General features: G+C 39.0%; 2 protein-coding genes across 4 annotated transcripts; one reads left to right on the plus strand and one right to left on the minus strand.

Moving 5' to 3' along the window:
• Positions 1 to 1409: 1409 nt before the first annotated feature.
• On the minus strand, positions 1410 to 9564 carry casp9 (caspase 9, apoptosis-related cysteine peptidase). Its single transcript, XM_028453038.1, has 10 exons — positions 9088 to 9564; positions 8814 to 9018; positions 7640 to 7723; positions 7508 to 7566; positions 6492 to 6668; positions 5570 to 5659; positions 5342 to 5489; positions 5077 to 5265; positions 1980 to 2089; positions 1410 to 1904 (listed from the first exon to the last, which is right to left on the minus strand). Exons 1-10 carry the CDS (start codon positions 9217 to 9219, stop codon positions 1800 to 1802), a joined length of 1299 nt encoding a protein of 432 aa, XP_028308839.1. The 5' UTR covers positions 9220 to 9564; the 3' UTR covers positions 1410 to 1799.
• Positions 9565 to 10429: 865 nt separating this feature from the next.
• On the plus strand, positions 10430 to 21399 carry LOC114467585 (dnaJ homolog subfamily C member 16-like). Of its 3 annotated transcripts, none has more exons than XM_028453992.1 (15): positions 10430 to 10649; positions 10743 to 10956; positions 11646 to 11712; positions 11802 to 12123; positions 13042 to 13226; positions 13288 to 13392; positions 13454 to 13612; positions 13688 to 13818; positions 15024 to 15207; positions 15288 to 15467; positions 16652 to 16728; positions 16820 to 16900; positions 16999 to 17088; positions 17909 to 18079; positions 18669 to 21399. In XM_028453992.1, exons 2-15 carry the CDS (start codon positions 10772 to 10774, stop codon positions 19114 to 19116), a joined length of 2385 nt encoding a protein of 794 aa, XP_028309793.1. In that variant the 5' UTR covers positions 10430 to 10649; positions 10743 to 10771; the 3' UTR covers positions 19117 to 21399. The 3 variants fall into 3 exon arrangements, with proteins under 3 accessions (XP_028309793.1, XP_028309794.1, XP_028309792.1); XM_028453993.1 differs by having other exon boundaries at positions 10763 to 10956; XM_028453991.1 differs by having other exon boundaries at positions 10430 to 10956.
• Positions 21400 to 21874: the final 475 nt, after the last annotated feature.

The following is a 21874-nucleotide window of genomic DNA, read 5'->3' on the forward strand; positions in this document are numbered from 1 at the left end:
TAGACTAGATTATTGTAACTATAGTCAGAATGTTCTAGTAACTCACTAAAAAGTCTCCAGTTAATTCAGAATGCTGCAGCTAGAATACTAACAGGTACTAACAGGAGAGAACATATTTCTCCAGCGTTGGCTTCCCGTCATTGTCTTCCTGTAAAATAGAGTCTAAAATCCTCCTGTTAACATACAAAGCTCTACATGATAAAGCTCCTGTGTATCTTAAAGACCTGTTGGTGCCCTATCGTCCAGGTAGAACACTCCACTCTCAGTCTGCTGGTCTTCTGGAAGTTCCTAAAGTATCTAGAAGTAGAACAGGAGGCAGAGCATTCAGCTACCAGGCTCCTCCCCTTTGGAACCAGATCCCAGTCTTAGTACGGGAGGCTGCTACTCTCTCCACCTTTAAGGCTAAACTAAAAACCTACTTATATGTTAAAGCGTATACTGTATAATAGCATTAACCACTAGGAACAAAGACCTAAACCTAAAAATAGGAACTAAGATTATATAGTAGAACATTAACATTATATTCAAACACAATCCACCATCTATACACATAGCTCTAATGAGCTGTAATGGGATGATGTCCAGTCAGACACAGTTATAAAGGGTTGTAAACAGCCCCCCACTTCTGTTCCTCGTTACTTAACCCATCATACTCCTCACACCATTTACACTGATGTCCACCCCATATATCATTACATATGACAGTACAAGACGAAACCTCGTCTGTAGTGGAAACAGTTCAGAGCATGGAGGATGCTGCAAGACGTTTAATATTAATCTAACCACTAGGAACGAGTGTATCATAGTGTATCATGTTTTCTGCAGTCAGTGTCTTCTCCTCGCCCTCAGAGGGCTCTTTTCTGTTTCAGGTGTCTTGATGCTGGAGCTGGAGGTTCCTGATCATTGGTTCATGGCTCAACTAGTCTGGAACACTCTGATGGTTTATCCTTCTATGCTATTGTTTTTGTCCTTCTGTCCACTAACCCCAACCAGTGGAAGCAGATGTTCTCCACCTCTGAACCTGGTTCTGCTGGAGATTTCTTCCTATAAAAAGAGGGAGTTTTTTCTTCCCACTGTTGCTAATTTGTAATTTGCACTATATAAATAAAGCTGAATTCAATGTAGTCATTGGTCAGGTTTTTCTACTGGCAAACAAATGTCCACCTCTGTATGAAACTCTTCAATTTCAATCTAAATTAATTAAATTAACTAAACTATTATCAAATACACTAAATGCAGGATTGAATACTTGATAGCAAAAGTAAAAATGTATTATTTAATGTATCGACGTAGAAACGTCAGAGGAACACCAGCTCCACCTAGTGGTCAATTCTCTGAACCATGAGTTTAGCTTTAGTCACAACTAAACTGATGACACACAGATTATTCAACAAATCACACCTATTTTCTCATTTAACAAAAACACATTTTAAATATAATGACTGTAATAACAACATGTGTAAATTAAAGACTTTAATACAAACACTGAAGGCTGTGTGTGGGATCTGGAGTGTCTTTGCATCGAATATTCACACTTTAGTGGTTTAAACATGTCATAAAAAAAACCCCTACCCAATAACAACTACAATTAAAATGCACAATGACACATGAGAAAATGTTTGCACTTGTGTTCAAACATGAAACCTTTGACAGTTGATTCAAGTGTAATTATATTCAGAAGATAAAAGCTTGTCAATTCTCAGCTGTTTTTTTTTTTTTTTTTTTTTAATATCTCTTATTTTTGAAATAAGAAAATTCTTCCAAAGCTGTTGTTGAAATAGGAACCATTCCCTGTGCGTCTATGCTGGCATTTGAAAATAGAGCTGTTTGCGCAGGAAGTTGAAGGAACCTGGCATTTGTTTGTAAACACCTTTGGCAGAATTCTGGGAAACTTCAAGGTTTACCTGAAAAAGGAACAAAACCGTTAAAATAAGATGCACGAAACGCTCCCGACGGCAGAGGATGATTTAAAACCTCACCATGGTCAGCATGGTGACCAAATCAGCACTCGAAGCGTTTTCCTCAAGAATGCGATCCAGGGTCTCCACGTACCAGGAGCCGGACTGGGTGTCTCTCCAGGAAACGTAACCTGTGGAAACAAAATAGGGTTCAGGGTTCTCGCCAGCGCTGTTGAGCACATGGGCCCCCCACACCGTTCCAACCAGCGTCGGGGGCTTCTCTGTTTTCTTTTTTAATCGGTACAGTCGTAATAATTGTTGCACATTTGGACACAAAAGGGAGTTCCAGGCGTGCATGGGTTGTTTAATCTGCAGAACCTGAAACACATACATCAGCGGCAGCGTGTTTTTAATACAGGCGATTTGCTCGGATGCTCACTCCCGTCTTCACCTGAGGACCCCTGTAACTACTTAGCTGCCCTCGATGTTGCCTGTGTGCATCCTCCGCTTGGTAACCCATAAACACAAAACCCATAAACATAAACTAGCGTAGCTTCAACCGCCAGCGTGTGGCCACACATGAAGCTGCTCTACATGTTTTTAACAGATCATTCTACATGCACGTGCATGGGTGTAAATACTGGTTAAAATGGGTTCAGGCTTAAAGAGACACCTGCTTCATTTGGGCTGGACGAGTTCGGGTCGTGTTCTGTCCAAGTATATGCAGACCTGCAGGCCAACGTGAAGGAAGTTGAACTTCCAAATATGGTCATTGTGACACCCATTGTGGTGGCGACAACGGAAATGAAGCCTTTGCAGCGTAACGCCCACTTTTGAGAGACAATAGCCTAAGTAAGTAAATCAGAAATAAATAAAAAATGTTGCTGAAAATAATTGTTTTAGGGGTGGGGTTAGAGGTTATGGGTTCGGGTCTCATTACATCATCAAAGCACAAATAAAGTTTGTTTATAGTTTCTCTTTATTCAAACGTTGATTAATATGCTAATTGTAGCTGCTACATTGCTGGGTTAAGTTTTGTACGCTGCAAACGCTTAATTTTCGTTGTGGGCGTGGCTTGAATGGGCGTGGTTTGGAGGGCCTGGGGGTCTGCAGCTTGATTCTCATTCTGTCCGCCTCAGGTCTTCTTTATTTTGGTCTGATTAAAGCTCTACTTTGTGTATTCTCCACTTTGTAACCCATAATCACCGTCTATTATAAACAGTGTGCTTCATAATCTTAAAGTTAATATCCAGAGTGTCCATAATAGTCCCAATATTACTGCGAGTTCTACATAATACTTCATTTAAAATTGAAAAGCATCTCTTTTGAATAAAATGTAAAATGTTATTTCTTGTCTCTACAGTATTTATTAGTGGAGGATCTGTACCAAGCATGAGTAACTCAGTATTTTGTTTATTGATTTTTTTTTTTTTTTTTTTTTAAATCACTGAATTGATTTTTCATTCTGTTATGTTATAAATGGTTGTTTGCTTTCTGTTTCTATTTTGCATTCCTGTCACAATACTATGAATGTGTGGATGATTGTTTCTAACATCTTATTGAGAACCCTGGAATTACTCAATACAATATTTTCCACTGTAACTTTTTTTTAAAAAACTAGAATAAAAAAAACAAAGACAGGGTTGACCAAAGCACAGGCCAGTGTGTGTCACTAAAATGACTCTGAACTTCAGTGATTGTATCCAATAAGTGGTTATTTTAAGGGTGAAACATGCTGTTCAATCAGATCTAATCTCTGCGTGTGAAGTTAAAATGTTAAAAGACAGAAACAGTTGTTTTTGTTTTGCATTGTACGGTTCTCTGTTTTATCAATGTCCTGTTTTCACTGACACACACACTTCTTTTTCTAATCGCCGTTATCTAGAGTTGCTGGAGACAATAATATTTTAACTGATAAAGACAAAGTGTAGCCCTCATACAGTCATATATTTAAGCTAATTTACGAACAAACAAAAGGCTGCTTTGATCTTTATTTTCTTTGATTTATTGATAAGTGACACCTAAACTATGGCTGTGTTCGAAATGGCACACCACGTAGTACACACTACACACTCAGTGAGTATACTGTATACTATATACTATACATAAAACTCACCAATGCACATTTCATGCCAACATTTTAGAAATTTTCATAGACCCTCCATTGTGCTACTGACTAAACTTCCTGTTAACTTCAAAATAAAAGCCTTACTTACAAAAGAAAAAAGTAAACTAATGGAAGACATGAAGAGATGCTTTTATTTTGAAAAGGGGATGTTTGATTTTTAGCTTGAAGTCAGTACCAGGACCATTTTTCATTCTGCTCGCAATGCATCATGGGACGGTTGAGTATGACTAGTGTGCCCACCATGCATACAGTATACATCTGGGTATTTCTCGCTCATTCAATCTTTCTATACTGTCTGATGCAGTGTTTTTCAACCTTGGGGACGGGGCCCCATGTGGGGTCGCCTGGTGTTTAAATGAGGTCAAATGTCTAGTAATGTTAGTATCTCATTTTTAAATTATTACTTTTTCAAATTAAAAAACTTCAACACCTTAAATAACTGTATTTTATATGATTACTTTGCCAGATAAATCTAGTTTTTAAATAAAATGTAGTTAAAAAAAAACGTCTTAATTGGCACAACTTGTCACTAATCCTAGCTAATCTGTATTTGTAATGCAGTATAATAAAAAGGATAGAAAACTAATTCTATTAAAAAAAAAAATGTCTTTGGGGTCGCCAGAAATTCTTGATATCAAGATGGGGTCACGATCCAAAAAAGGTTGGGAACGGTTGAGTATGCCTAGTGTGTCCACTGTGCATACTTTCAAAATGTCCACATATAAAATATCGTACATTCAGATATTTTTCACATACTCAGTCTTTCCATACTTACTATTTAATGTGAACACACTACATAATAATTGTGACGTCAGATTCAGTATGAGTAGTACGTTAATATGCGATTTCGAGCACAGCCTATGTCTATATTTCTTTAAAAAACACATCGTCTCCAGCAGCTTTAAATTTTGTTTTTGTTTCTTTATTTATTGTTCAATCTAATGACTGAAAAAGTCCAACATATTTTCATTTTAAGGATAAAGGTTTCTAAATCTGACTAAAATGATGACTGTCAATCAGAACGTGCTGATGGCCACAGCGTAAACTCACCAGGGAAAGTGGAGTATGAAACCAGGATGTCGCTGGGGGTTGGTAGCGTAGCTCTAGCATCGGTTTCATCCGACGTGCTCAGAGAGTCACTGCTGGAGGACACGGGAATGGCGTCCGTCTGGTCGTCTATTCCACCGTTGGAGCTCTGGACGTCCTCAGGAGAAACTTCAGCACCTGTGTCTCTTTCATCTGCACCAGGAACCAAAACGTCTGCAGCTGTTCATCCATTCTGTGGCTGATGAATGACACGTTCTCCTACACGTACCTCCTCCACAGGCCTGGATGAAGAACAGCTTGGGTTTCCCTTGTAGAGACGGACAGTGCTGCCCGTTCAGGTAGTTGGTGATGTGTTGAACTAGAACGTACTGACCGTCTACGCCGTACACAGCACCAGGGAAACGGTTGTGACTCACCTTCAAACAAACAAAACATGTTGATTCTGTTTGAATCCAAATCAACTCAACACAGACCATGCAGGTGTGCGTATTTTCACCTCAGTGCCATGGGACAGCATGATGACCACACAGCAGTCGTACTGTGAATGGTCCTTTTTACGCAGAACACTCAGTTCATGTTTGATTTGCTAAAAAACAAACAAGAAAAACAATTGGAACTGGCCTGCATTACTTTGTATCAGAATTAGGGCTGAACGATATGGTTATAATTCTCAATATTTTTAACTCAATAAAGTCTGACCAGAAAGACAATTCTGGGTAAAGGGACAGCACGTGTGAGTGAGTTCTGTAGTGTGGCTTGTTTAGATGAAGGTCTGGAGTAGGACACACTCAGAAATCCATTCAACTCTACTTCTGATGCTGTTCTGTGAAGTAGTGAAAGCAGGAACTCATAAAACACGTATTTTGATACAAAATTTAAAAACTACATACATAGATATATATATATCTTGAATATCGATGTATCGCCCAGCTCTACCTCAAACTAGGGCTGGGCAATATGGAACAAAACTCATATGTCAATATTTTTTTCTCAAAATGACAATATAAAATATAAATATCAATATTTTTCACTCAAAGTCTTACCAGGAAGACAATTCTGGGTTAAATTTGCTAATGCAAAATACCACACGTGCACATTTATGAACAAAAAGCTGCACAATATGTTCCACTTTAGTCTTTTATCTCCTCTAAGGGACAGCACGTGTGAGTGAGTTCTGTAGTGTGGCTTGTTTAGGTGAAGGTCTGGGTTAGGACACACTCAGAAATCCATCCAACTCTACTTTTCATGCTGTTCTGAGAAGTAGTGAAAGCAGTGACTTATAAAACAAGTATTTTGATACAAAATATATAATTATATGCGATATTACAATTTTCTACATCACCACAAAATAAAACTTGACATATCTTGAATCTTGATATATTGCCCAGCCCTAATCAGAAACGTCATCTCTCACTCACTCTCTGTGTCAGGTCGGTCTTGACGTCAACAATGAAGCCGAGAGCCTTGAATCTCCGCTCCAGCTTCAGACAGTCAACGTTGGAGCCTTTGCGGTTGTTCAACTCGCTTTCAGGATCAAACTCTACGTTGTTTATGATAAGACAGTGACCACATGGTGCGGCGTCCATTTTATAGCTCTGACACACATTAAGCAAACAGAGACAATGTCACTACAGACAGTGAAACTCAAATCCCTGCATTTAAGATTTGGACCCAAAGAGCCTGTACTACGAGGCTGGATAAGTGGATCCTAATATCTCTCCATTAGCAGCTGTACTACGAAGCAGGATATAAATACGTTCACTTAAACCAGGTGATTTCAGACACAATACATGGTTCACACAATGATGGTTTAAGTAAAAGTTTTCCAAATTTTGCCAGATCGCATTTTGCCTCCTTCCTATTGACATTTTGAACATTTTTAACAAACATTTAGCCAATATAACGTCAGTAAAGGGTGATACACTTTTTCACAATTTTTATTGCTCAACCGAAGAATGCGCAACTTTCACAGATATCAGAAACTTCAACAATATTAAGACAAGTATTGTGTGTAAGAACATTAGAAAAGTGTAAATACTATTCCTGAAAATAGAAAAAAAAAAATGTCATCATTGTGAGAAAGTGTGACTGACTCCATTTTTGGTCCAGATGCTAACATTGTCAGTGTGAACAAGGAAAAAAAGGGATATGGCAAATTTTGGTGAAAACTAATTTCGTGAACCACCCTCGTGTGCGCTCGTGTGACGGGGTGGAGATTGCAGCGTCAGACCAATCACTGTACTGTACTGATCTGTACTCATTCTGATCTTATCCACTTCATAACCTGGTCCCGACCAGGTTAGACATTCAGACCAAGTTACCATGGTGATTTAGCCAGCGTTGTAGTACAGGATGCACCAAATAAATCCAGGAAGTTAGCGCAATAAGAGGAAATCCAGCTTCGTAGTACAGGACCTAAAGGTAAAGGCATTACCTGAACACTGTCTCGACGTGGTCGGCCTTGTGGTCTTGGCCTGTATTCTTGGTCTGGTGCTGCGAGAAAACATGATATTTATGATTCATCAGGACAGAAAAAATAAAGATTAATTGGATAAGTTGGACTTACATGGAGTGGGAGTTGTTCTGGGTTTTTCCACAGGATAGACAGGTGGAGCATTTTTGGTTTGTTTGTCAACATCCATTGGAGAGTCTAGTAATAATAGGAAGAAAACTTAACAACAAAAATATAGTATATATACAAAACAATATAACCAGGAACTTGTGAGACTTGAACAAAAATAGGAAATAGAATAGTAAATAGAACAAAATGGTTCACTCGTACAGATGTAGATAAATTAATAACCTGATCTTACACCTTCATCATCTTAACGCACGCACACGGTGCTGAATGTAAAAACTCTTTTCAAAGCCAACACATTTTGAACATTTTGCTCCTATTTCTTTCATTTTAGACATAAATTCCTATAAAACAGCATGTTCTATATCATTGTTAAAAATGTGTACACATGAAAATTAAATCTAATTGTAAATGTTGCATGATCAACAGGCGTTGACCTGCCCACTTTGTATAATTTCTAAACATTTAGCTTTACACTTGGCGACTGATTTAACATTTAGATTTTAGATTCAGATTTAAATTTAATATTTAGATTTAAATTTAGATTTTAGATTCAGATTTAAAATTTAGATTTAGATTTAACATTTAGGTTTAGATTATAGATTCACATTTAACACAGATTTAAATTAAACATTTAGATTGAAATTTAACATTAATATTTAGATTTAAAATTTAGATTTTAGATTCAGATTTAAATTTAATATTTAGATTTAAATTTAGATTTTAGATTCAGATTTAAAATTTAGATTTAGATTTAACATTTAGGTTTAGATTATAGATTCACATTTAACACAGATTTAAATTAAACATTTAGATTTAAATTTAACATTAATATTTAGATTTAAAATTTAGATTTAAGATTTAGATTAAAATGTAACATTTCGATCTAAAGTTACATAGTGGCTATCCTTACGTAGCCGTACGGATAACACCAGGCGCTATTTTAAGGTTAGTTAGTCGGTAGAAGTAGTGAAGGAATCTACGTATTAATAGCAAACAGAAGTACTGGCCAATGAGGGGCGCTACGTACGATACGGCTACGTACTGATAGCCACCGACTTAAGTTTAACATTTAGATTTATTTTTCATGTTTACACATTTTAACAATGATATAGAACATGGTGTTTAACATGAATTTGTAGAGTTTGTTTGAGACACGCACACACTGGCAGAGGGTGGACAGTAGGTCTCTGTGGAGGCTCTGAGGGCTGGAGTCGTGTGGTAGTTGTTCCGTTCATAAGCACCTCTACCAGGCCGTGCTGACCGGCCTCCTGGAGGCACTGCACCAACAACGGAAAGGCCCGACTCCCTCTGGTCTCCAGGTCCCGGAGCAGCTGCCGAGCCTGGTCCCTCCTGGTCCCGGAGCTCTGTCAGGAAACACCTGCACTGTCAGCTTTAAAGCTCTGAGAAAACAAAACTAGATCGCAATATTTTACCTTTATCTCATCGATCATATCCTGAGTGAAAACTCCCTTTTCTAACAGGCCATCGTAGAGGTCTGAAGGGTTCAGGTCTGACACCAACTTCGACCTGTTCCGCTGAAGAAGCTTCTTGTGCGTTTCCTCCATTCAAAGATCTCCTCAATAAAAACTCTGTTTGCTATTATATTGATTTTACGAACCCTGCCTATATTATTATTATATATTCGTATATGTTACTTTGTCCAGTAAAATATCTATATATCGGCTCCTTATTGTTCAAGTCACTTGTTTACTTTCTGTTGCGCTTCCCACTTCCGTGTTTACATCACCGCTGCTTGTGATTGGTCCGCTGAGAAAAAAGAAATGTGGGTGCGCTTGATTTTTATTCCAGGGCGTCGCTGTCATGAGGGTATGTGGGGCGCCGATTGTAAAGTTCCGCATGCTAAAATAAACAGCAACTTTAAGCAGCAAAAAATTATGTATTTTTTTAATGTTACTTTTGACCAGATTTACAGCAATGTTTGAGAAATTTGGTGATATTCGCTTTTGTCATAAAAATATGTTAATGTTAAATCAAAATCTAAAGGTTAAATCTAATTCTAAATGTTAAATCTTAATATCAAATACATAATTTAAATATTAAATATGAACTATAAATCTAAATGTCATATAAATGTTAGATTTAAATCTAATTGTTCAATCTAAATACTAAATGATAAATCTAAATATTACATTTTAAATCTAAATGTGGAGTGCAATCACTCCATCTACAGGACTATGTAGACCACGGATATAGCGCTTGTTCGTGTCAATGAAATACTAGTGTGTTTTCACTAGTGACATTTAGTATTTAACATTTAGGTTTAGATTTAATATTTCATGTTTATATTTCACATTTAGATTTACATTTAACACTTTACATTTAATATTTAGATTTAGAATTAACATTTACGTTTATATTTATATTTAACATTGACATATTTTTTTACAAGAAAAGTAAATATCACAAATTTCACAAACATTGCTGTAAAAAAGTAACAACGTGGTTTGTTGCTAAAATACATTTTACAACTTTTTGAAATTATATTTCAACTTCATTCGGGACATTTCTACTTAATTCTTGACATTTCGACTTTATTCTTGATTTGCACAAATGTATTTTCTCCATCAAAATTGGCCGTAATCCTCTTTCGTAAATTTGCTTGTGCGAAAAAATGCAAAATTTTGCTGAAACTATTTAACTAGTGTTAAGGCATATCAGTGTTCCCCGCTGCGCCGTGAAGAAAACCGAGTGCTCCTTTAGGAATAAAGCGGACGATAATTTTTTCAACAAAACTCAATCTCCCAGAAAGCCTTTCGGCGGTGAAGCCTCCCTCCTTGCTTTCCTGCTCCTTCGCATCAGCGGCAGGTTGACAGGCTGGTCCTGGAGGAAAGGAAAGGGATGCTGTGGAGTACGGTTTACCGTCGTGTTGCTTCCTGTCAATATGTGGTCTTACGGCGGCTAAAGAGCGTCTTTGCGCGGGGTAGAGAGAAGAATCTTCTGTAGCAACATTGCTAACGTGAAGGCATCACTCACAGTCAGTCACAGGCTGGTAACATGTCAGCAGGATGAGGCAACGATGTTGATTTCCTCTCCTGGAGTAAATCTGTGACTCCACCCCTCCTCACAGGTTCCTGTTGTGCTTTCCAGGACTCTGTGATGATGAAGATGAAGATGATGATGATGTCTCCATTGGCTGCAGTTCTGCTCCTCCTCTCTGGGCTGATGGCTGGACCAAGCCAGGCTGGGCCTGAGATCATGGACCCATATAAGATACTGGGTGTAACCAGGAGCGCCAACCAGGCTGAGATCAAGAAGGTCTACAAGCGTCTCGCTAAAGAGTGGTAAACATCTCAGATCACTTCCAGATTCCATCCCTACAGCTGTATATGAGAGACAGCCTAGATCACTGTTTCAACCTTGGGGTCGGGACCCCATTTGGGGTCGCCTGAAATCTCTAGTAATTGATTCAAAAACGAAAAAAAAACTGACTTTGAAATTATTGTTTTTTAAATTAAAACACACAATCTTAAACAACTGTATTTTATACTTTCACTTTGCCAAATATAAATCTAGTTAAAATTAAAATGCAGTAAAAAAAATGAAGAAGTTTCCACTGTCGGTTTCAACGCATGCACCAAACGCATCTACATCTACAGTACATTGTACTATTTAAAATATTGAAACTCTGCTATTTAAAAAGATTAGTTTGTGCATCCTAAACCTGCTGCCAAGATTTCTTAAATTTTTGGAAATGCATGTTTTAAATGAATTCCGATTTATTTTGATTTTTATTAAATTTTCCGGTTGGTTTTTGATTGTCAATGTCGTGTATTGTGTTTTGATCTGTTTTTGTATATGTCGTGTTGCGGTATTTTTCCTTTTTGTCTTTATTTATATTCTAGTTTCCAATGTTGTCACGCTGTTATTAATTTTTATTCACGTACCACCTATGACAATCTGCGTACCCCTGGGGGTACCTGTACCACCTCTTTGGGAACCTAGGTTCTAACATGATCATATCCCTTCAAAGGCATCCAGACAAAAACAAAAACCCAGGAGCTGAGGACATGTTTATCAAGATAACTAAATCATATGAGGTTAGTAAACGCACCCATCACAAACCATCCATCTTCATAAAGACAATTTTAATTTTATAACAGTAACTTCTCACATGTTTTCCACTCAGATTCTGTCCAGTGAGGACAAACGTGCCAACTACGACCGCTACGGGCAGACCGATGACACGCAGCCCTACGGCAGCAACTATTACGGCCATCGTCACAACAACTTCTACTTTGACGAGTCCTTCAACTTTCCGTTCAACGGCAAGAACCAGAGAGACTTCACCGACAGCAAGTACACGCTGCACTTTAACCAGTACGTGACCGAGGTGGTGCCCGACAGCTACCAGAGGCCGTACCTGGTAAAGATCACCTCTGATTGGTGCTTCAGCTGCATCCACATAGAACCTGTGTGGAAGGAGGTGGTGCAGGAGATGGAGAGTTTAGGTTTGGAACCAGTCTCGCATCATAATCCACTATGGCTACGTTCACACTGCAAGCCTTAATGCTCAATTCTGATTTTTTTGCTCAGATCTAGGGCTGGACGATGTTTTGAAGCACATATTTTGTCAGGCTTTTTTAGTGATGTCACGTCTCTCTCTACAGTGTACAAACCGGGGCTCTGCTATGGTTCTGTTTGGGGTGTCCCTCCGTCGTGCTTTATTGGTTGACAGCAGAACTTCAGAGTTTACACTTAAAGTTTTTCACTGGTTTGATTTCGGTGAAAACTTCAGAAGCTTTAGAAACTTTAGGTCGCGTTAAACTTCTTCAGTTTTTTCCTCTCTCCACCATTCTTCTTCACGGTTTCAGTTTTTACACAAAGTTGGTGGTGCAACACTGCCCCTATCAGTCAATATAAGGTACTGCAGCAGAAAGAAAGGAACCAGTTAGTAACCGCAGGCTTGATTTCATCATTAACTTACAAGATGAAACGACGTGTCTATGATTCAAAATCTGTGTTGACTAATTTTTGTAGTTGACATTAATGACTATGTCGATTAATCATTGCAGCCTGAAACAGAGCAGATCAGTGCACGGGGTAACAAGCAAATGTCAAACACAGAGACCCAGTGGATCTATTTAAGTGATCCAGATATCAAAGCTAAAGATAATCCATGTTCAGAAAAAGGATTGCATCAAATCCACCTTGGCCATTCACACTGAGGTCTGTATCTGATTCAGGACCACATATGAAGGTGCTCTAAATCTGATTCTAAAAAATCAGATATGAGCCAGTTTTGAGTGTTGTGTGGTCACTTCATGCCCCAAAAAATCCACTTCTGCCTGCAGTTTGAACATAGCCTATTTATCCTGCAGTCACACCCCAGAATAGTGCAGCTCAGCAATGACGTTTTACGTTTGCAGGTGTTGGAGTCGGAGTGGTGGATGTTGGCTATGAGAGAAGGTTAGCCAATCACCTCGGTGCCCACCGCACACCATCCATACTGGGAGTTATCAATGGCAAAGTCACATTTTTCCACTACGCTGTTGCGAAGGAGCATTTGAGGCAGTTTGTGGAGGACCTTCTCCCTCAGAGGCTGGTGGAGCGGGTGAGAAATGTTTAAAGATCAGACCCGGCTTGGTTTAACATCTCAGCTTCTGATTCTTCAGGTCACAGATCAGAACGACCTGCAGTTCTTGAGCAGCTGGCACGAAGTCAACAAGCCACACATGCTTCTGTTTGATCAAGTGCCTTCAGTTCCTCTACTTTACAAAGTAGGATCTCTAGCATTGATCACCTCCATTGCAAACATAATAAGACTTCCTTCCTCTCTAGCTGACAGCGTTTGCCTATAAGGACTACATGCAGTTTGGTTATGTGGACCAGGGCCTCTCAGAGACCGCCAATCTGCAAAAGCAGTTCAACATCAACACGTATGCACCCACCATGCTGGTTTTCAAAGAGAATATTGACAAGCCCGCAGACATTATACAGGTGAATCAGAGAGATGTGAATCCTGAAGGAAGGAGTTTCTGTTTTTTATGTGTCCTGATTTCTTTTGTCTTCCAGGCGAAAGGCTTGAAAAAAGCAATAATTGACGAGTTCATGTCCAACAACAAGTTTCTCCTGGCACCTCGGCTTGTGAATCAGAAGGTCTTTGATGAACTCTGTCCTGTCAAACAGTTCCACAGACGCAGGAAGTGAGTGGTAACACTTCCTTCTCTTTCGTCTGTCTTGGTTATTGATGCGTTGCAGCCAACTTTAATACATGCATATCGCCACCTACTGTACATTTTCTATTTCAATATTTTCAACTGACACTTCCTTCTCCGTGGCTGATCCCCGTATAATGAAAGGCTGAATGTAGTGTTTTTTTCCGATATCGATACCAATACATGCCGATACTGCAGTGTTTTAAAAAGATGTGACCTGTTTTCAGGTCCCCTAAATTTTCGACATTTTCTTTCATGTGTAGGGACGCTCGTTTGTTTTCGGGCATCGCGGGGCAATGTTAGATGTAGAACGTTCTATGGAAGAGGACAGTTTTGAGTTGTTTTTAAAAAGATTTAACTGTCTGTGGGGTTTTGATGTGGTGCGGGAGAATGTTCCAGAGGTGGGGTGCAGATGAATGGGCTTGATTTATACTGTATAGCGCTTGATTTATGAGCAGAAAGCACTGTCCCCCATCGTGCAAAGCTTAGTTCTGGGTGTGAAGAGTCAGTTTGAGTTGCTGGACCGGAGGAATCTAGAGCTAGTTTGGGGGGTTTCAGATGAGATGGGGCGTTGCCATGGATGCACTGCTGGGTGAAAGGGAGATTTTATATTGGATTCTGTATTGAACAGGAAGCCAGTGGAGGGATTTCAGGATTGTGAAATGTTTGCGCACTTGCATCAGGATCCAAGTTGCGCTGTTTAGAACGTATTGGAGATTTTGGAGGCTCATACTTGGGATCCCGATGAGAAGAGCGTTGCAGTCGTCCAGCCTGGAGGAGACAAAGGCGTGGCTGAGTTTCTCTGCGTCTTGGATGGTGAGAAATGGTCAGAGTTTGGCAATGTTTCTGAGGTGGAAGTACGATATCTTGCAGAGTTGTTTGATGTGTGAGTCGAAGGTGAGATGTGGGTCACATATGATCAGAGGGGAAAGTGAGATGTTTTTACCAGAGAAGGAGTTACAAGTAATGTGGGATGACTGGACCTGGTGAGGAATGCCAATGAGGATGACCTCTGTTTTTGAGCTGTTGAGTTGTAGAAAGTTTTGACTCATCCATGCTTTTATCTCTTCCAGGTAGGTTGTGATTACAGGTGGAGATGGTGAGGGGGGAGAGACAGTGATAGAGATACTAGTATCGGCACAACGTCAGTGTTTTGTTGTCCATTCTCTTCTCTTTAATGTGTGTCCTCTCAGATACTGCGTCCTGCTAATCACTGGGGATGAGGAGACCTTCTCCGTTGGAAAACAAGCCTTTCTCACTCTGGCTTCTACCAACACCAGGGAGGTGGTGAGGTTTGCCTACGTGTACCAGCATCTACAGCAACCACTGTGTGATGTCCTCATGCAGAACAAGGACAGCCCTCAGTCATCTCCTCAGGTTCCCTCGCCTGTATTTACACATCGTCTCATTCTGTTTTCCTGTTCTCGTCTCACCCTTTGATGACTTTCTGTTGTCAGGTGGTGATCTTGGAGCGCCGTAATGCTGCAGGAAAGGTGTTTTACAAACCTGTCACTGCCTGGAACGGCAGCGACGAGGACCAGCAGCGTCTCCTGGACGAGCTGGAGCGTCTCCAAAAGGACCCGTCCATCCTCGTCCATGACGCGGTCCTGCCTGAACTCATCAATGAGTTCGCTTCTGTAAGTCATCCTTAGGTGGTTCCATATCATGTTATTTCTATCACAAGGGCTGTGTTCGAAATCCCATAATAATGTACTACTCATACTAAGTCTGACGTCATAATAAGTAAGTAGTGCGTTCACATTACATAGTATGAAACCACTGTGTGCGCGAGAAATACCGGATGTCTACTATATGGCAGAGGTGTCAAACTAATTTGAGTTCAGGGGCCAAATACAGAGCAGTTTGATCTCAAGTAGGCCACAGACGTTATGTTGGAAAATAAATAATTATTGTGCCCTAGTTTGCACTTCTACGTATACATAAAATGCAAAATATGTAAGAAACTGACCATATCAAGCAACAAGTGACAGATACCAGTCCCAACAGGATCTCCACTTTTACGTTTTCTTGATTTTGTAATCAGTTTTTACTTAAAGGAAATATTATATAATAATTTGAGGAAAATGTGAGGTTTTGTAAGAATTTATAGTTTTTACCAGTTTAATATTGAAAAAGACTGCAATCATGCGATATAAGCACCAGTACAACTGTGAGCCTCTGTAAACATTGTTTAGTTTCATTGACACAATGATTTATGTTTTTTCCAAAGGGCCCGACTTGGTCCCCGAGCGTGTGCTATGTGGGGACATTTTTTAATTATGCACGATGGGCACACAAGTCATACTTAACCGTCCCATGATGCATTGTGAACAGAACGTAAAATGGTCCTGGGAGCGGCTTCAAGTTAAAAATCAAACATCCTCTTTTCAAAATAAAAGCATCTCTTTTTGTCTTCCATTAATTTATAAGTGTTTTGTAAATAAGGCTCTTATTTTGAAGTTAGAAGGAAGTTTAGTCAGTAGCACAATGGAGGGTCTACGAAAATCTTCGAAATGTCGTCATAAAATGTGTTTCCGTGAGTTTTATGGATCAAATGAGCACATGTTGATATTCTACCTGGTCACTTTCTCACTTCAAATGTTTTCAGAACTTTTAGTCTCAGTGTGATTCAGGTTTTTAACGCTGTAGGTTCCAAGTGCATCTTGGGAAACTTGGAAGTGTACTTCAGTGGGAACGCCCATCATCCTGATCATACTTATAGTATATAGTAGACAGTATATACTCAATGAGTATAGTTAGTATGCGATTTCGAACACAACCAAAGGTCCTTCTCCTCAGCTGATTGATAGTGTTTCTTTAGATTTTCGTGGTCCGGTGGATTTATGCATCGTACGATTACCTCCTTGAAGTCATTGACGACATCCTGCACAACAACTGGTACGTGTAACTCAAGATTGAGGGTAAATTGTGCTGCACTGTTCTCTACTAGAACTAGAGATGTAAACAGTGTGTTGTTGATGCCTTACAGGCGTGAGATGATGCCTCTCCTGTCTCTCATCTTCTCTGCCCTGTTCATCCTGTTTGGAACTGTGGTCATCCAGGCTTTCAGGTTACTTTCAATCACTAACTTTTACTTTCTGATGTGACAAGGAAATGACATAATGACTCTGCAAAGTGACTCTTTTGGATTTTTCTGTGTGCTCGCAGTGACTCGAGTGATGACAAGCAGAACAAACCAAGAGCAAGAGATGGAATAAAAACAGACAACGGAGCATCAGAGAGCAGCGGTACTTCAAGGTGGGAATATGACAGAAGTTATTCCTGCTCTGCAGCACAAACTAAAATACTTTGTTTTGATTGTTTGGTCATGTTTCATTAAACAACTTATTCACCTTTTTAGAGAACATGTACTACACTACTACATTTGGGCTGTGTTGGAAATCCAGAGGTGGCAAAAGTACTAGTCGTCAAAAGTAAAAGTATTGAAATTGCTCCCTTACTTGAGTAAAAGTAAAAAAAAGTACATGCTACTAAATGTACTTAAATAAATAAAGTAAAACAAATGTTCCTTCAATAATAACACAGGGGTTTTAAGCCCGAAAATTCCATATTCTTTCAAGAACTTGTAGAAAACTGGTACGCGGAAATAAATTAAATCTGTTACCTTTGAACACCTGGAGAATATAGCACTCATTATAGATAACATTTGTAAATAAAATGTGTCAAGAAAAAAAAGTGCAAATGCTCAATAAAACCGAGAGCAGCTTTGAGTTTAACATTTATAAAACACTCGAAAATGTTAACTATAAAACTAAGGGACGTGCCAAACAGAAAAAGACTCAAACTACCAAAATGTTGCACCTTGGCGCCATCTTCAAAGGTCTCAAAAGTAACGAGCTCATTTTTTTAAATGTAAGGAGTAGAAAGTAAAGATGTTTGTTTAAAAAAGTAAGAAGTACAAGTAAAAAGTTGACAAGAAATAAATACTCAGAAAAAACTACTTAAGTACAGTAACGAAGTATTTGTAAATCACATACTAACATACTACACACGGCATACTTTAGAACGCTGCAAGAACTTCTCCGTGTTAACATGAGTTTGTGCCGTTTGATTTCAGCCGGCCTCCTAAGAAGAACTTTGTGGAGGTGACGGAGCTGACCGACATCACCTACATGAGCAACCTGGTGAAGCTGAGACCAGGACACATGAACATTGTCCTGGTGCTCAGCGACGCCTCCAAGAACATCCTCCTCAGCAAGTTCGCCAAAGAGGTTTATTCCTTCACTGGGTAGGTGGACCAAAGCATCCTGGGAGTTCTAATTATAGGAGCTAAGGGTGTAACGATTCATCATTAGATCGATTTGTATTCCTACGATCCAACTACATCGATCTGTGCTCGGCACATTGGCCTTCCGGATGACAGTAATCCAGGGGTGTCAAACTACTCTACGGGTGAAGCATTTTAACATCATTGTGCCCTAGTTAAAAATTCTTGATTTTGTTACCAATTGTTGTGTATTGTTAGAGGAATTTTGTGGATTTTTTAGTCAGAAATTGCAAGATTTATGGAAATATTGAGAGTTCTTTCCGCAATTTAAAATGACTGCATTCATGTGATATAAACAAAGTAAAAATGCAAGCCCCTCAAAATATTGTTGAGTTTCACTAAATTGGTGAATCTGAGATATCTATATCTGGATTATTTGGTCATTAACACAATAATTCATGTTTTCTCTCTGAGTTTTACTTTCTCCAGCGGCAGAATTGGATGCTCTAAAGTGCCGGATATCAAGTCACTGAATCGTGATTCTAATGGAATCATCGTTACGCCCCTAATAGAAACTTACTTACATTTTTCTTTTCTAACTCCTTCATAGGAACCAGTCGCTGCATTTTTCCTTCCTTAACGTGGACAAACACAGTGTGTGGATGAACACTCTGCTGGAGTACGCTCGGGACGCCATGCAGCTAGACGCCGACGAGGACGACGGAGGGAATCGCAAAATCGACTACGCGGGATTCGTGCTGGCACTTAACGGACACAAAAAGTATCTGTGCTTGTTCAAGCCTGTCTATACAGGTGAAGACCTCAGCAGTAAGTCGTCTGAGGATGAAGGTGCTTTGTCAGGGAGCAGGTCCAGGTCCAGTGCCCGTGACGACCACGCGCCACGCAAGACCAGTCGATCCCGCACCATATCTACCCTGCAGCTCCACCACAAACTGGACCGTCTAGGCTTGTGGATGGAACGGCTCATGGAGGGAACGTTGCCTCGGTACTACGTCCCAGCCTGGCCTGGAATAGAGAAGATCACCTCTCCCAAATAAAAGAAAGATGGGAGATATTCCTATTCGTTTACAGTCACTCTGCGATTACTTCGTATTATATGAAACTTGTGTGCAAGCAGCCGGTTTTTGCACTTGCTTGATATCTTGAGGGGTTTAGATAAACTACAGTTTGTGTGTACTGGTTTTGCATGACGTTATCAAATACTGTCACTTGTATGTTTTGGGGGGAAATGCTGCTAAATCATCAGAAGAAGAAAAGTCACGCACACGTTTCCTGATGTTATGAAGGACAATCAGGTAAAAATGGCTGCAACCTAAATCTTCGTCCTGAGGACACAGGGAGACCTGGTAGACCAGATCTTCATTCTACTACAACAGGTTACAAATATTTTTTTTTATTGATTTCTAAAAGTTCAAAGATGTGGTAATTAACCTATAACAAATATTTCTCTGTAGAACGCATGAATTTGTAAGAACTAGATTTAAATACTTTAATGCCTGCGGGTGGCAGTAAATTGCACGTTAAGGCTGCACATCTGAAATGTTTGTGCTGCAGAGTTAGTTTACAAACTGCTACATAGTGATGTTTCACCAACATTTGACCATTTATCCAAGAGGCGGGGTTTCTAATGCCTTAAAGGTTACTGTGAACTGAGATACGTGAGATGAACATATCAGTTAGTGTTTGAGGGGCATTGGCTCTGTTCTGTTTCCAGTTTGCATGTTCTCCTCTCGTCTAGTGTGCGTGTTCATGGGTTTCCCAGAGTTCAAGAATATGTATATTTGGTTCAGAGTCTCTCGAAATTCTTTGTATGGTGTTAGCCCTCTTGAACCTCAAAGCTTCCTTCATGTTCTTTTTTTGGTCATTTGTGTAAAGACAAATATCTTGCTTGAGCGCAAAGGTTTTTTTTTTTTTTTTTTTTTAACAACTTTGGTATGGCTTTAGTTCACCAGTAACTTTCTGTAGCAAACAAAATAGATCAGACTGAGCTTCAGAACTGCCACTGACCAACACCTGGGACCAGTTTTCAAGTAATCAGCTTGGATTCTGGGTAATGGATTGGATCGAATCTTGAAAATGGATTTTTCAAAAGTAAAACTGGATTAGATCACGTAATCCAATCTTGGTTTTGATCCGAATCAAATCTTTAGTTTGGGTTTTTCCAGAACTTTTTTAGTAGGATTGGGTTCACTTTGATCTAAAAAAAATCTGGATTAAACTGATCCCATCAGAAGGGTGGATTTAAGGCCCAAAATGTAATTAAACTTTAAAAGTGAATGAAATAATACGATATTTGGATCATACAGTGTAACCCACAGACTTGTGACCTGGGGGCCAAATCCGGCCCTTTAGAAACATCCAATTGGGACTGCAGGAGAAAGTTATGTAAAAAACTGTAAAAGCATGAATCATTGTGTAAATTAAACTCAACAATATTTGCAGGGGCTCATAGTTGCTTTTATCACATGATTACAGTCATTTTTAATGTTAAACTGCTGAAAAACCTCAACATTCTTATAAAATCCTTAAAATTTTCTCAAATTATTACATAATTTTTTCCTTAATTACATAGAAATTAGTCACAAAATCTAGTAAGTTTAAAGTGACGATCCTGTTGGGACTGATATCTGTCACTTATTGCCTGGATGTGGTCGGTTTCTTACATATTTTGTATTTTATGTATACGTAGAAGCGTCAAATAGGGCATGGATTACGTGATCATGGACAGAAAAAAAAGAATGATCAAATCTGGATTAATTTTATTAGGATTAAATCTTTTGAAAGACCGAGCCCTGGATGTAGATCAGGGGTGTTGAACTGATAATGCTCCTCAATATGATCCCAGCTGAGCCAGACCAGAGAAATCATGGCACAATAATAACCTATAAACAATTTCTATTTTTCCTTTGTTACTCGTTCATCTTTGCTCTTTAAAACACTGCCAGTCTTTTCAGTTTTGTTAAACGTATACAGTACGGTCGGACGCAAAAAACAGCCTGGCAGAGATTGAACTGTGTTTAATAGTAAAAAATAGATCAGCTTATGTCAAAAATATTCCACAAAAGTAACTAACATTCCTACGTCGTGGACCGGGAGTTGCATTGTTTTCGTAAAAGTAACAGAGAAAACAAAAGGATGGCAGTAAACAGAATTTCTTGATCTTGACGAATGAATCCTAAAGTCAAACATTACGTTGTTGAGTTCAGATCCCTGAGATTATTCAGTGTTTTGTGCTTTTGTAGATCACTGTGATTTGTAAGTTGTAATTTACATGTTTATATTGTTCACAATATGTTCAATAAATGTGAACTATTGACCAAGATTAATGTGGACCCTGTACTCAACCCCTGGTTTATGAGACACCTTGTTTTCTACATTAATGGGGAATCATTTCAGATTATTTAATAATAGAAAGTATTAATTCAACTTTTTGCAGTAATTTCTCTTTGAAAGTCATAGTGTGGGTTTTTTCTTTTTCTTAGTAGGTCCTAATTATTGCACTGCAATAATTCTATCACAAAATGTGACAGAATTGACAACTACAGGAAATTTATACCAATTTTAAGAATGAGAGAAAAATCTTACACCAAATTTTGCTTGAATGTCTTACATTTTTCGTCTAAAACACGGTAAAGCTACAAGATGGCATAAACTAACACATACATACAATACTAGCAGTGTTTCCAAAAAGAAGTCAACCCTGAACATGATATTACTAGTAAAAAAAAAAAAAGCATAGCAAACAACTGCCAGTAGAGGGACCCCTTGAGTTAACATAAAATATATGTAACCATA

The sequence above is a fragment of the Gouania willdenowi genome, chromosome 7 (assembly GCF_900634775.1).
Source record: "Gouania willdenowi chromosome 7, fGouWil2.1, whole genome shotgun sequence".
Taxonomy (NCBI): domain Eukaryota; kingdom Metazoa; phylum Chordata; class Actinopteri; order Blenniiformes; family Gobiesocidae; genus Gouania; species Gouania willdenowi.

Bases quoted from the DNA above. Each gene is read 5' to 3' on its own strand.
- casp9 (XM_028453038.1), bottom strand. From the start codon at position 9,219: ATGGAGGAAACGCACAAGAAGCTTCTTCAGCGGAACAGGTCGAAGTTG. The intron at 9,019-9,087 runs GTAAAATATTGC...GTTTCCTGACAG, and splicing joins ATATGATCGATGAGATAAAG to AGCTCCGGGACCAGGAGGGA. The intron at 7,567-7,639 runs GTAAGTCCAACT...GTTTTCTCGCAG, and splicing joins CAGAACAACTCCCACTCCAT to CACCAGACCAAGAATACAGG.
- LOC114467585 (XM_028453991.1), top strand. From the start codon at position 10,772: ATGATGAAGATGAAGATGATGATGATGTCTCCATTGGCTGCAGTTCTG. The intron at 11,713-11,801 runs GTTAGTAAACGC...TTTTCCACTCAG, and splicing joins AGATAACTAAATCATATGAG to ATTCTGTCCAGTGAGGACAA. The intron at 15,468-16,651 runs GTAAGTCATCCT...GTGTTTCTTTAG, and splicing joins TCATCAATGAGTTCGCTTCT to ATTTTCGTGGTCCGGTGGAT.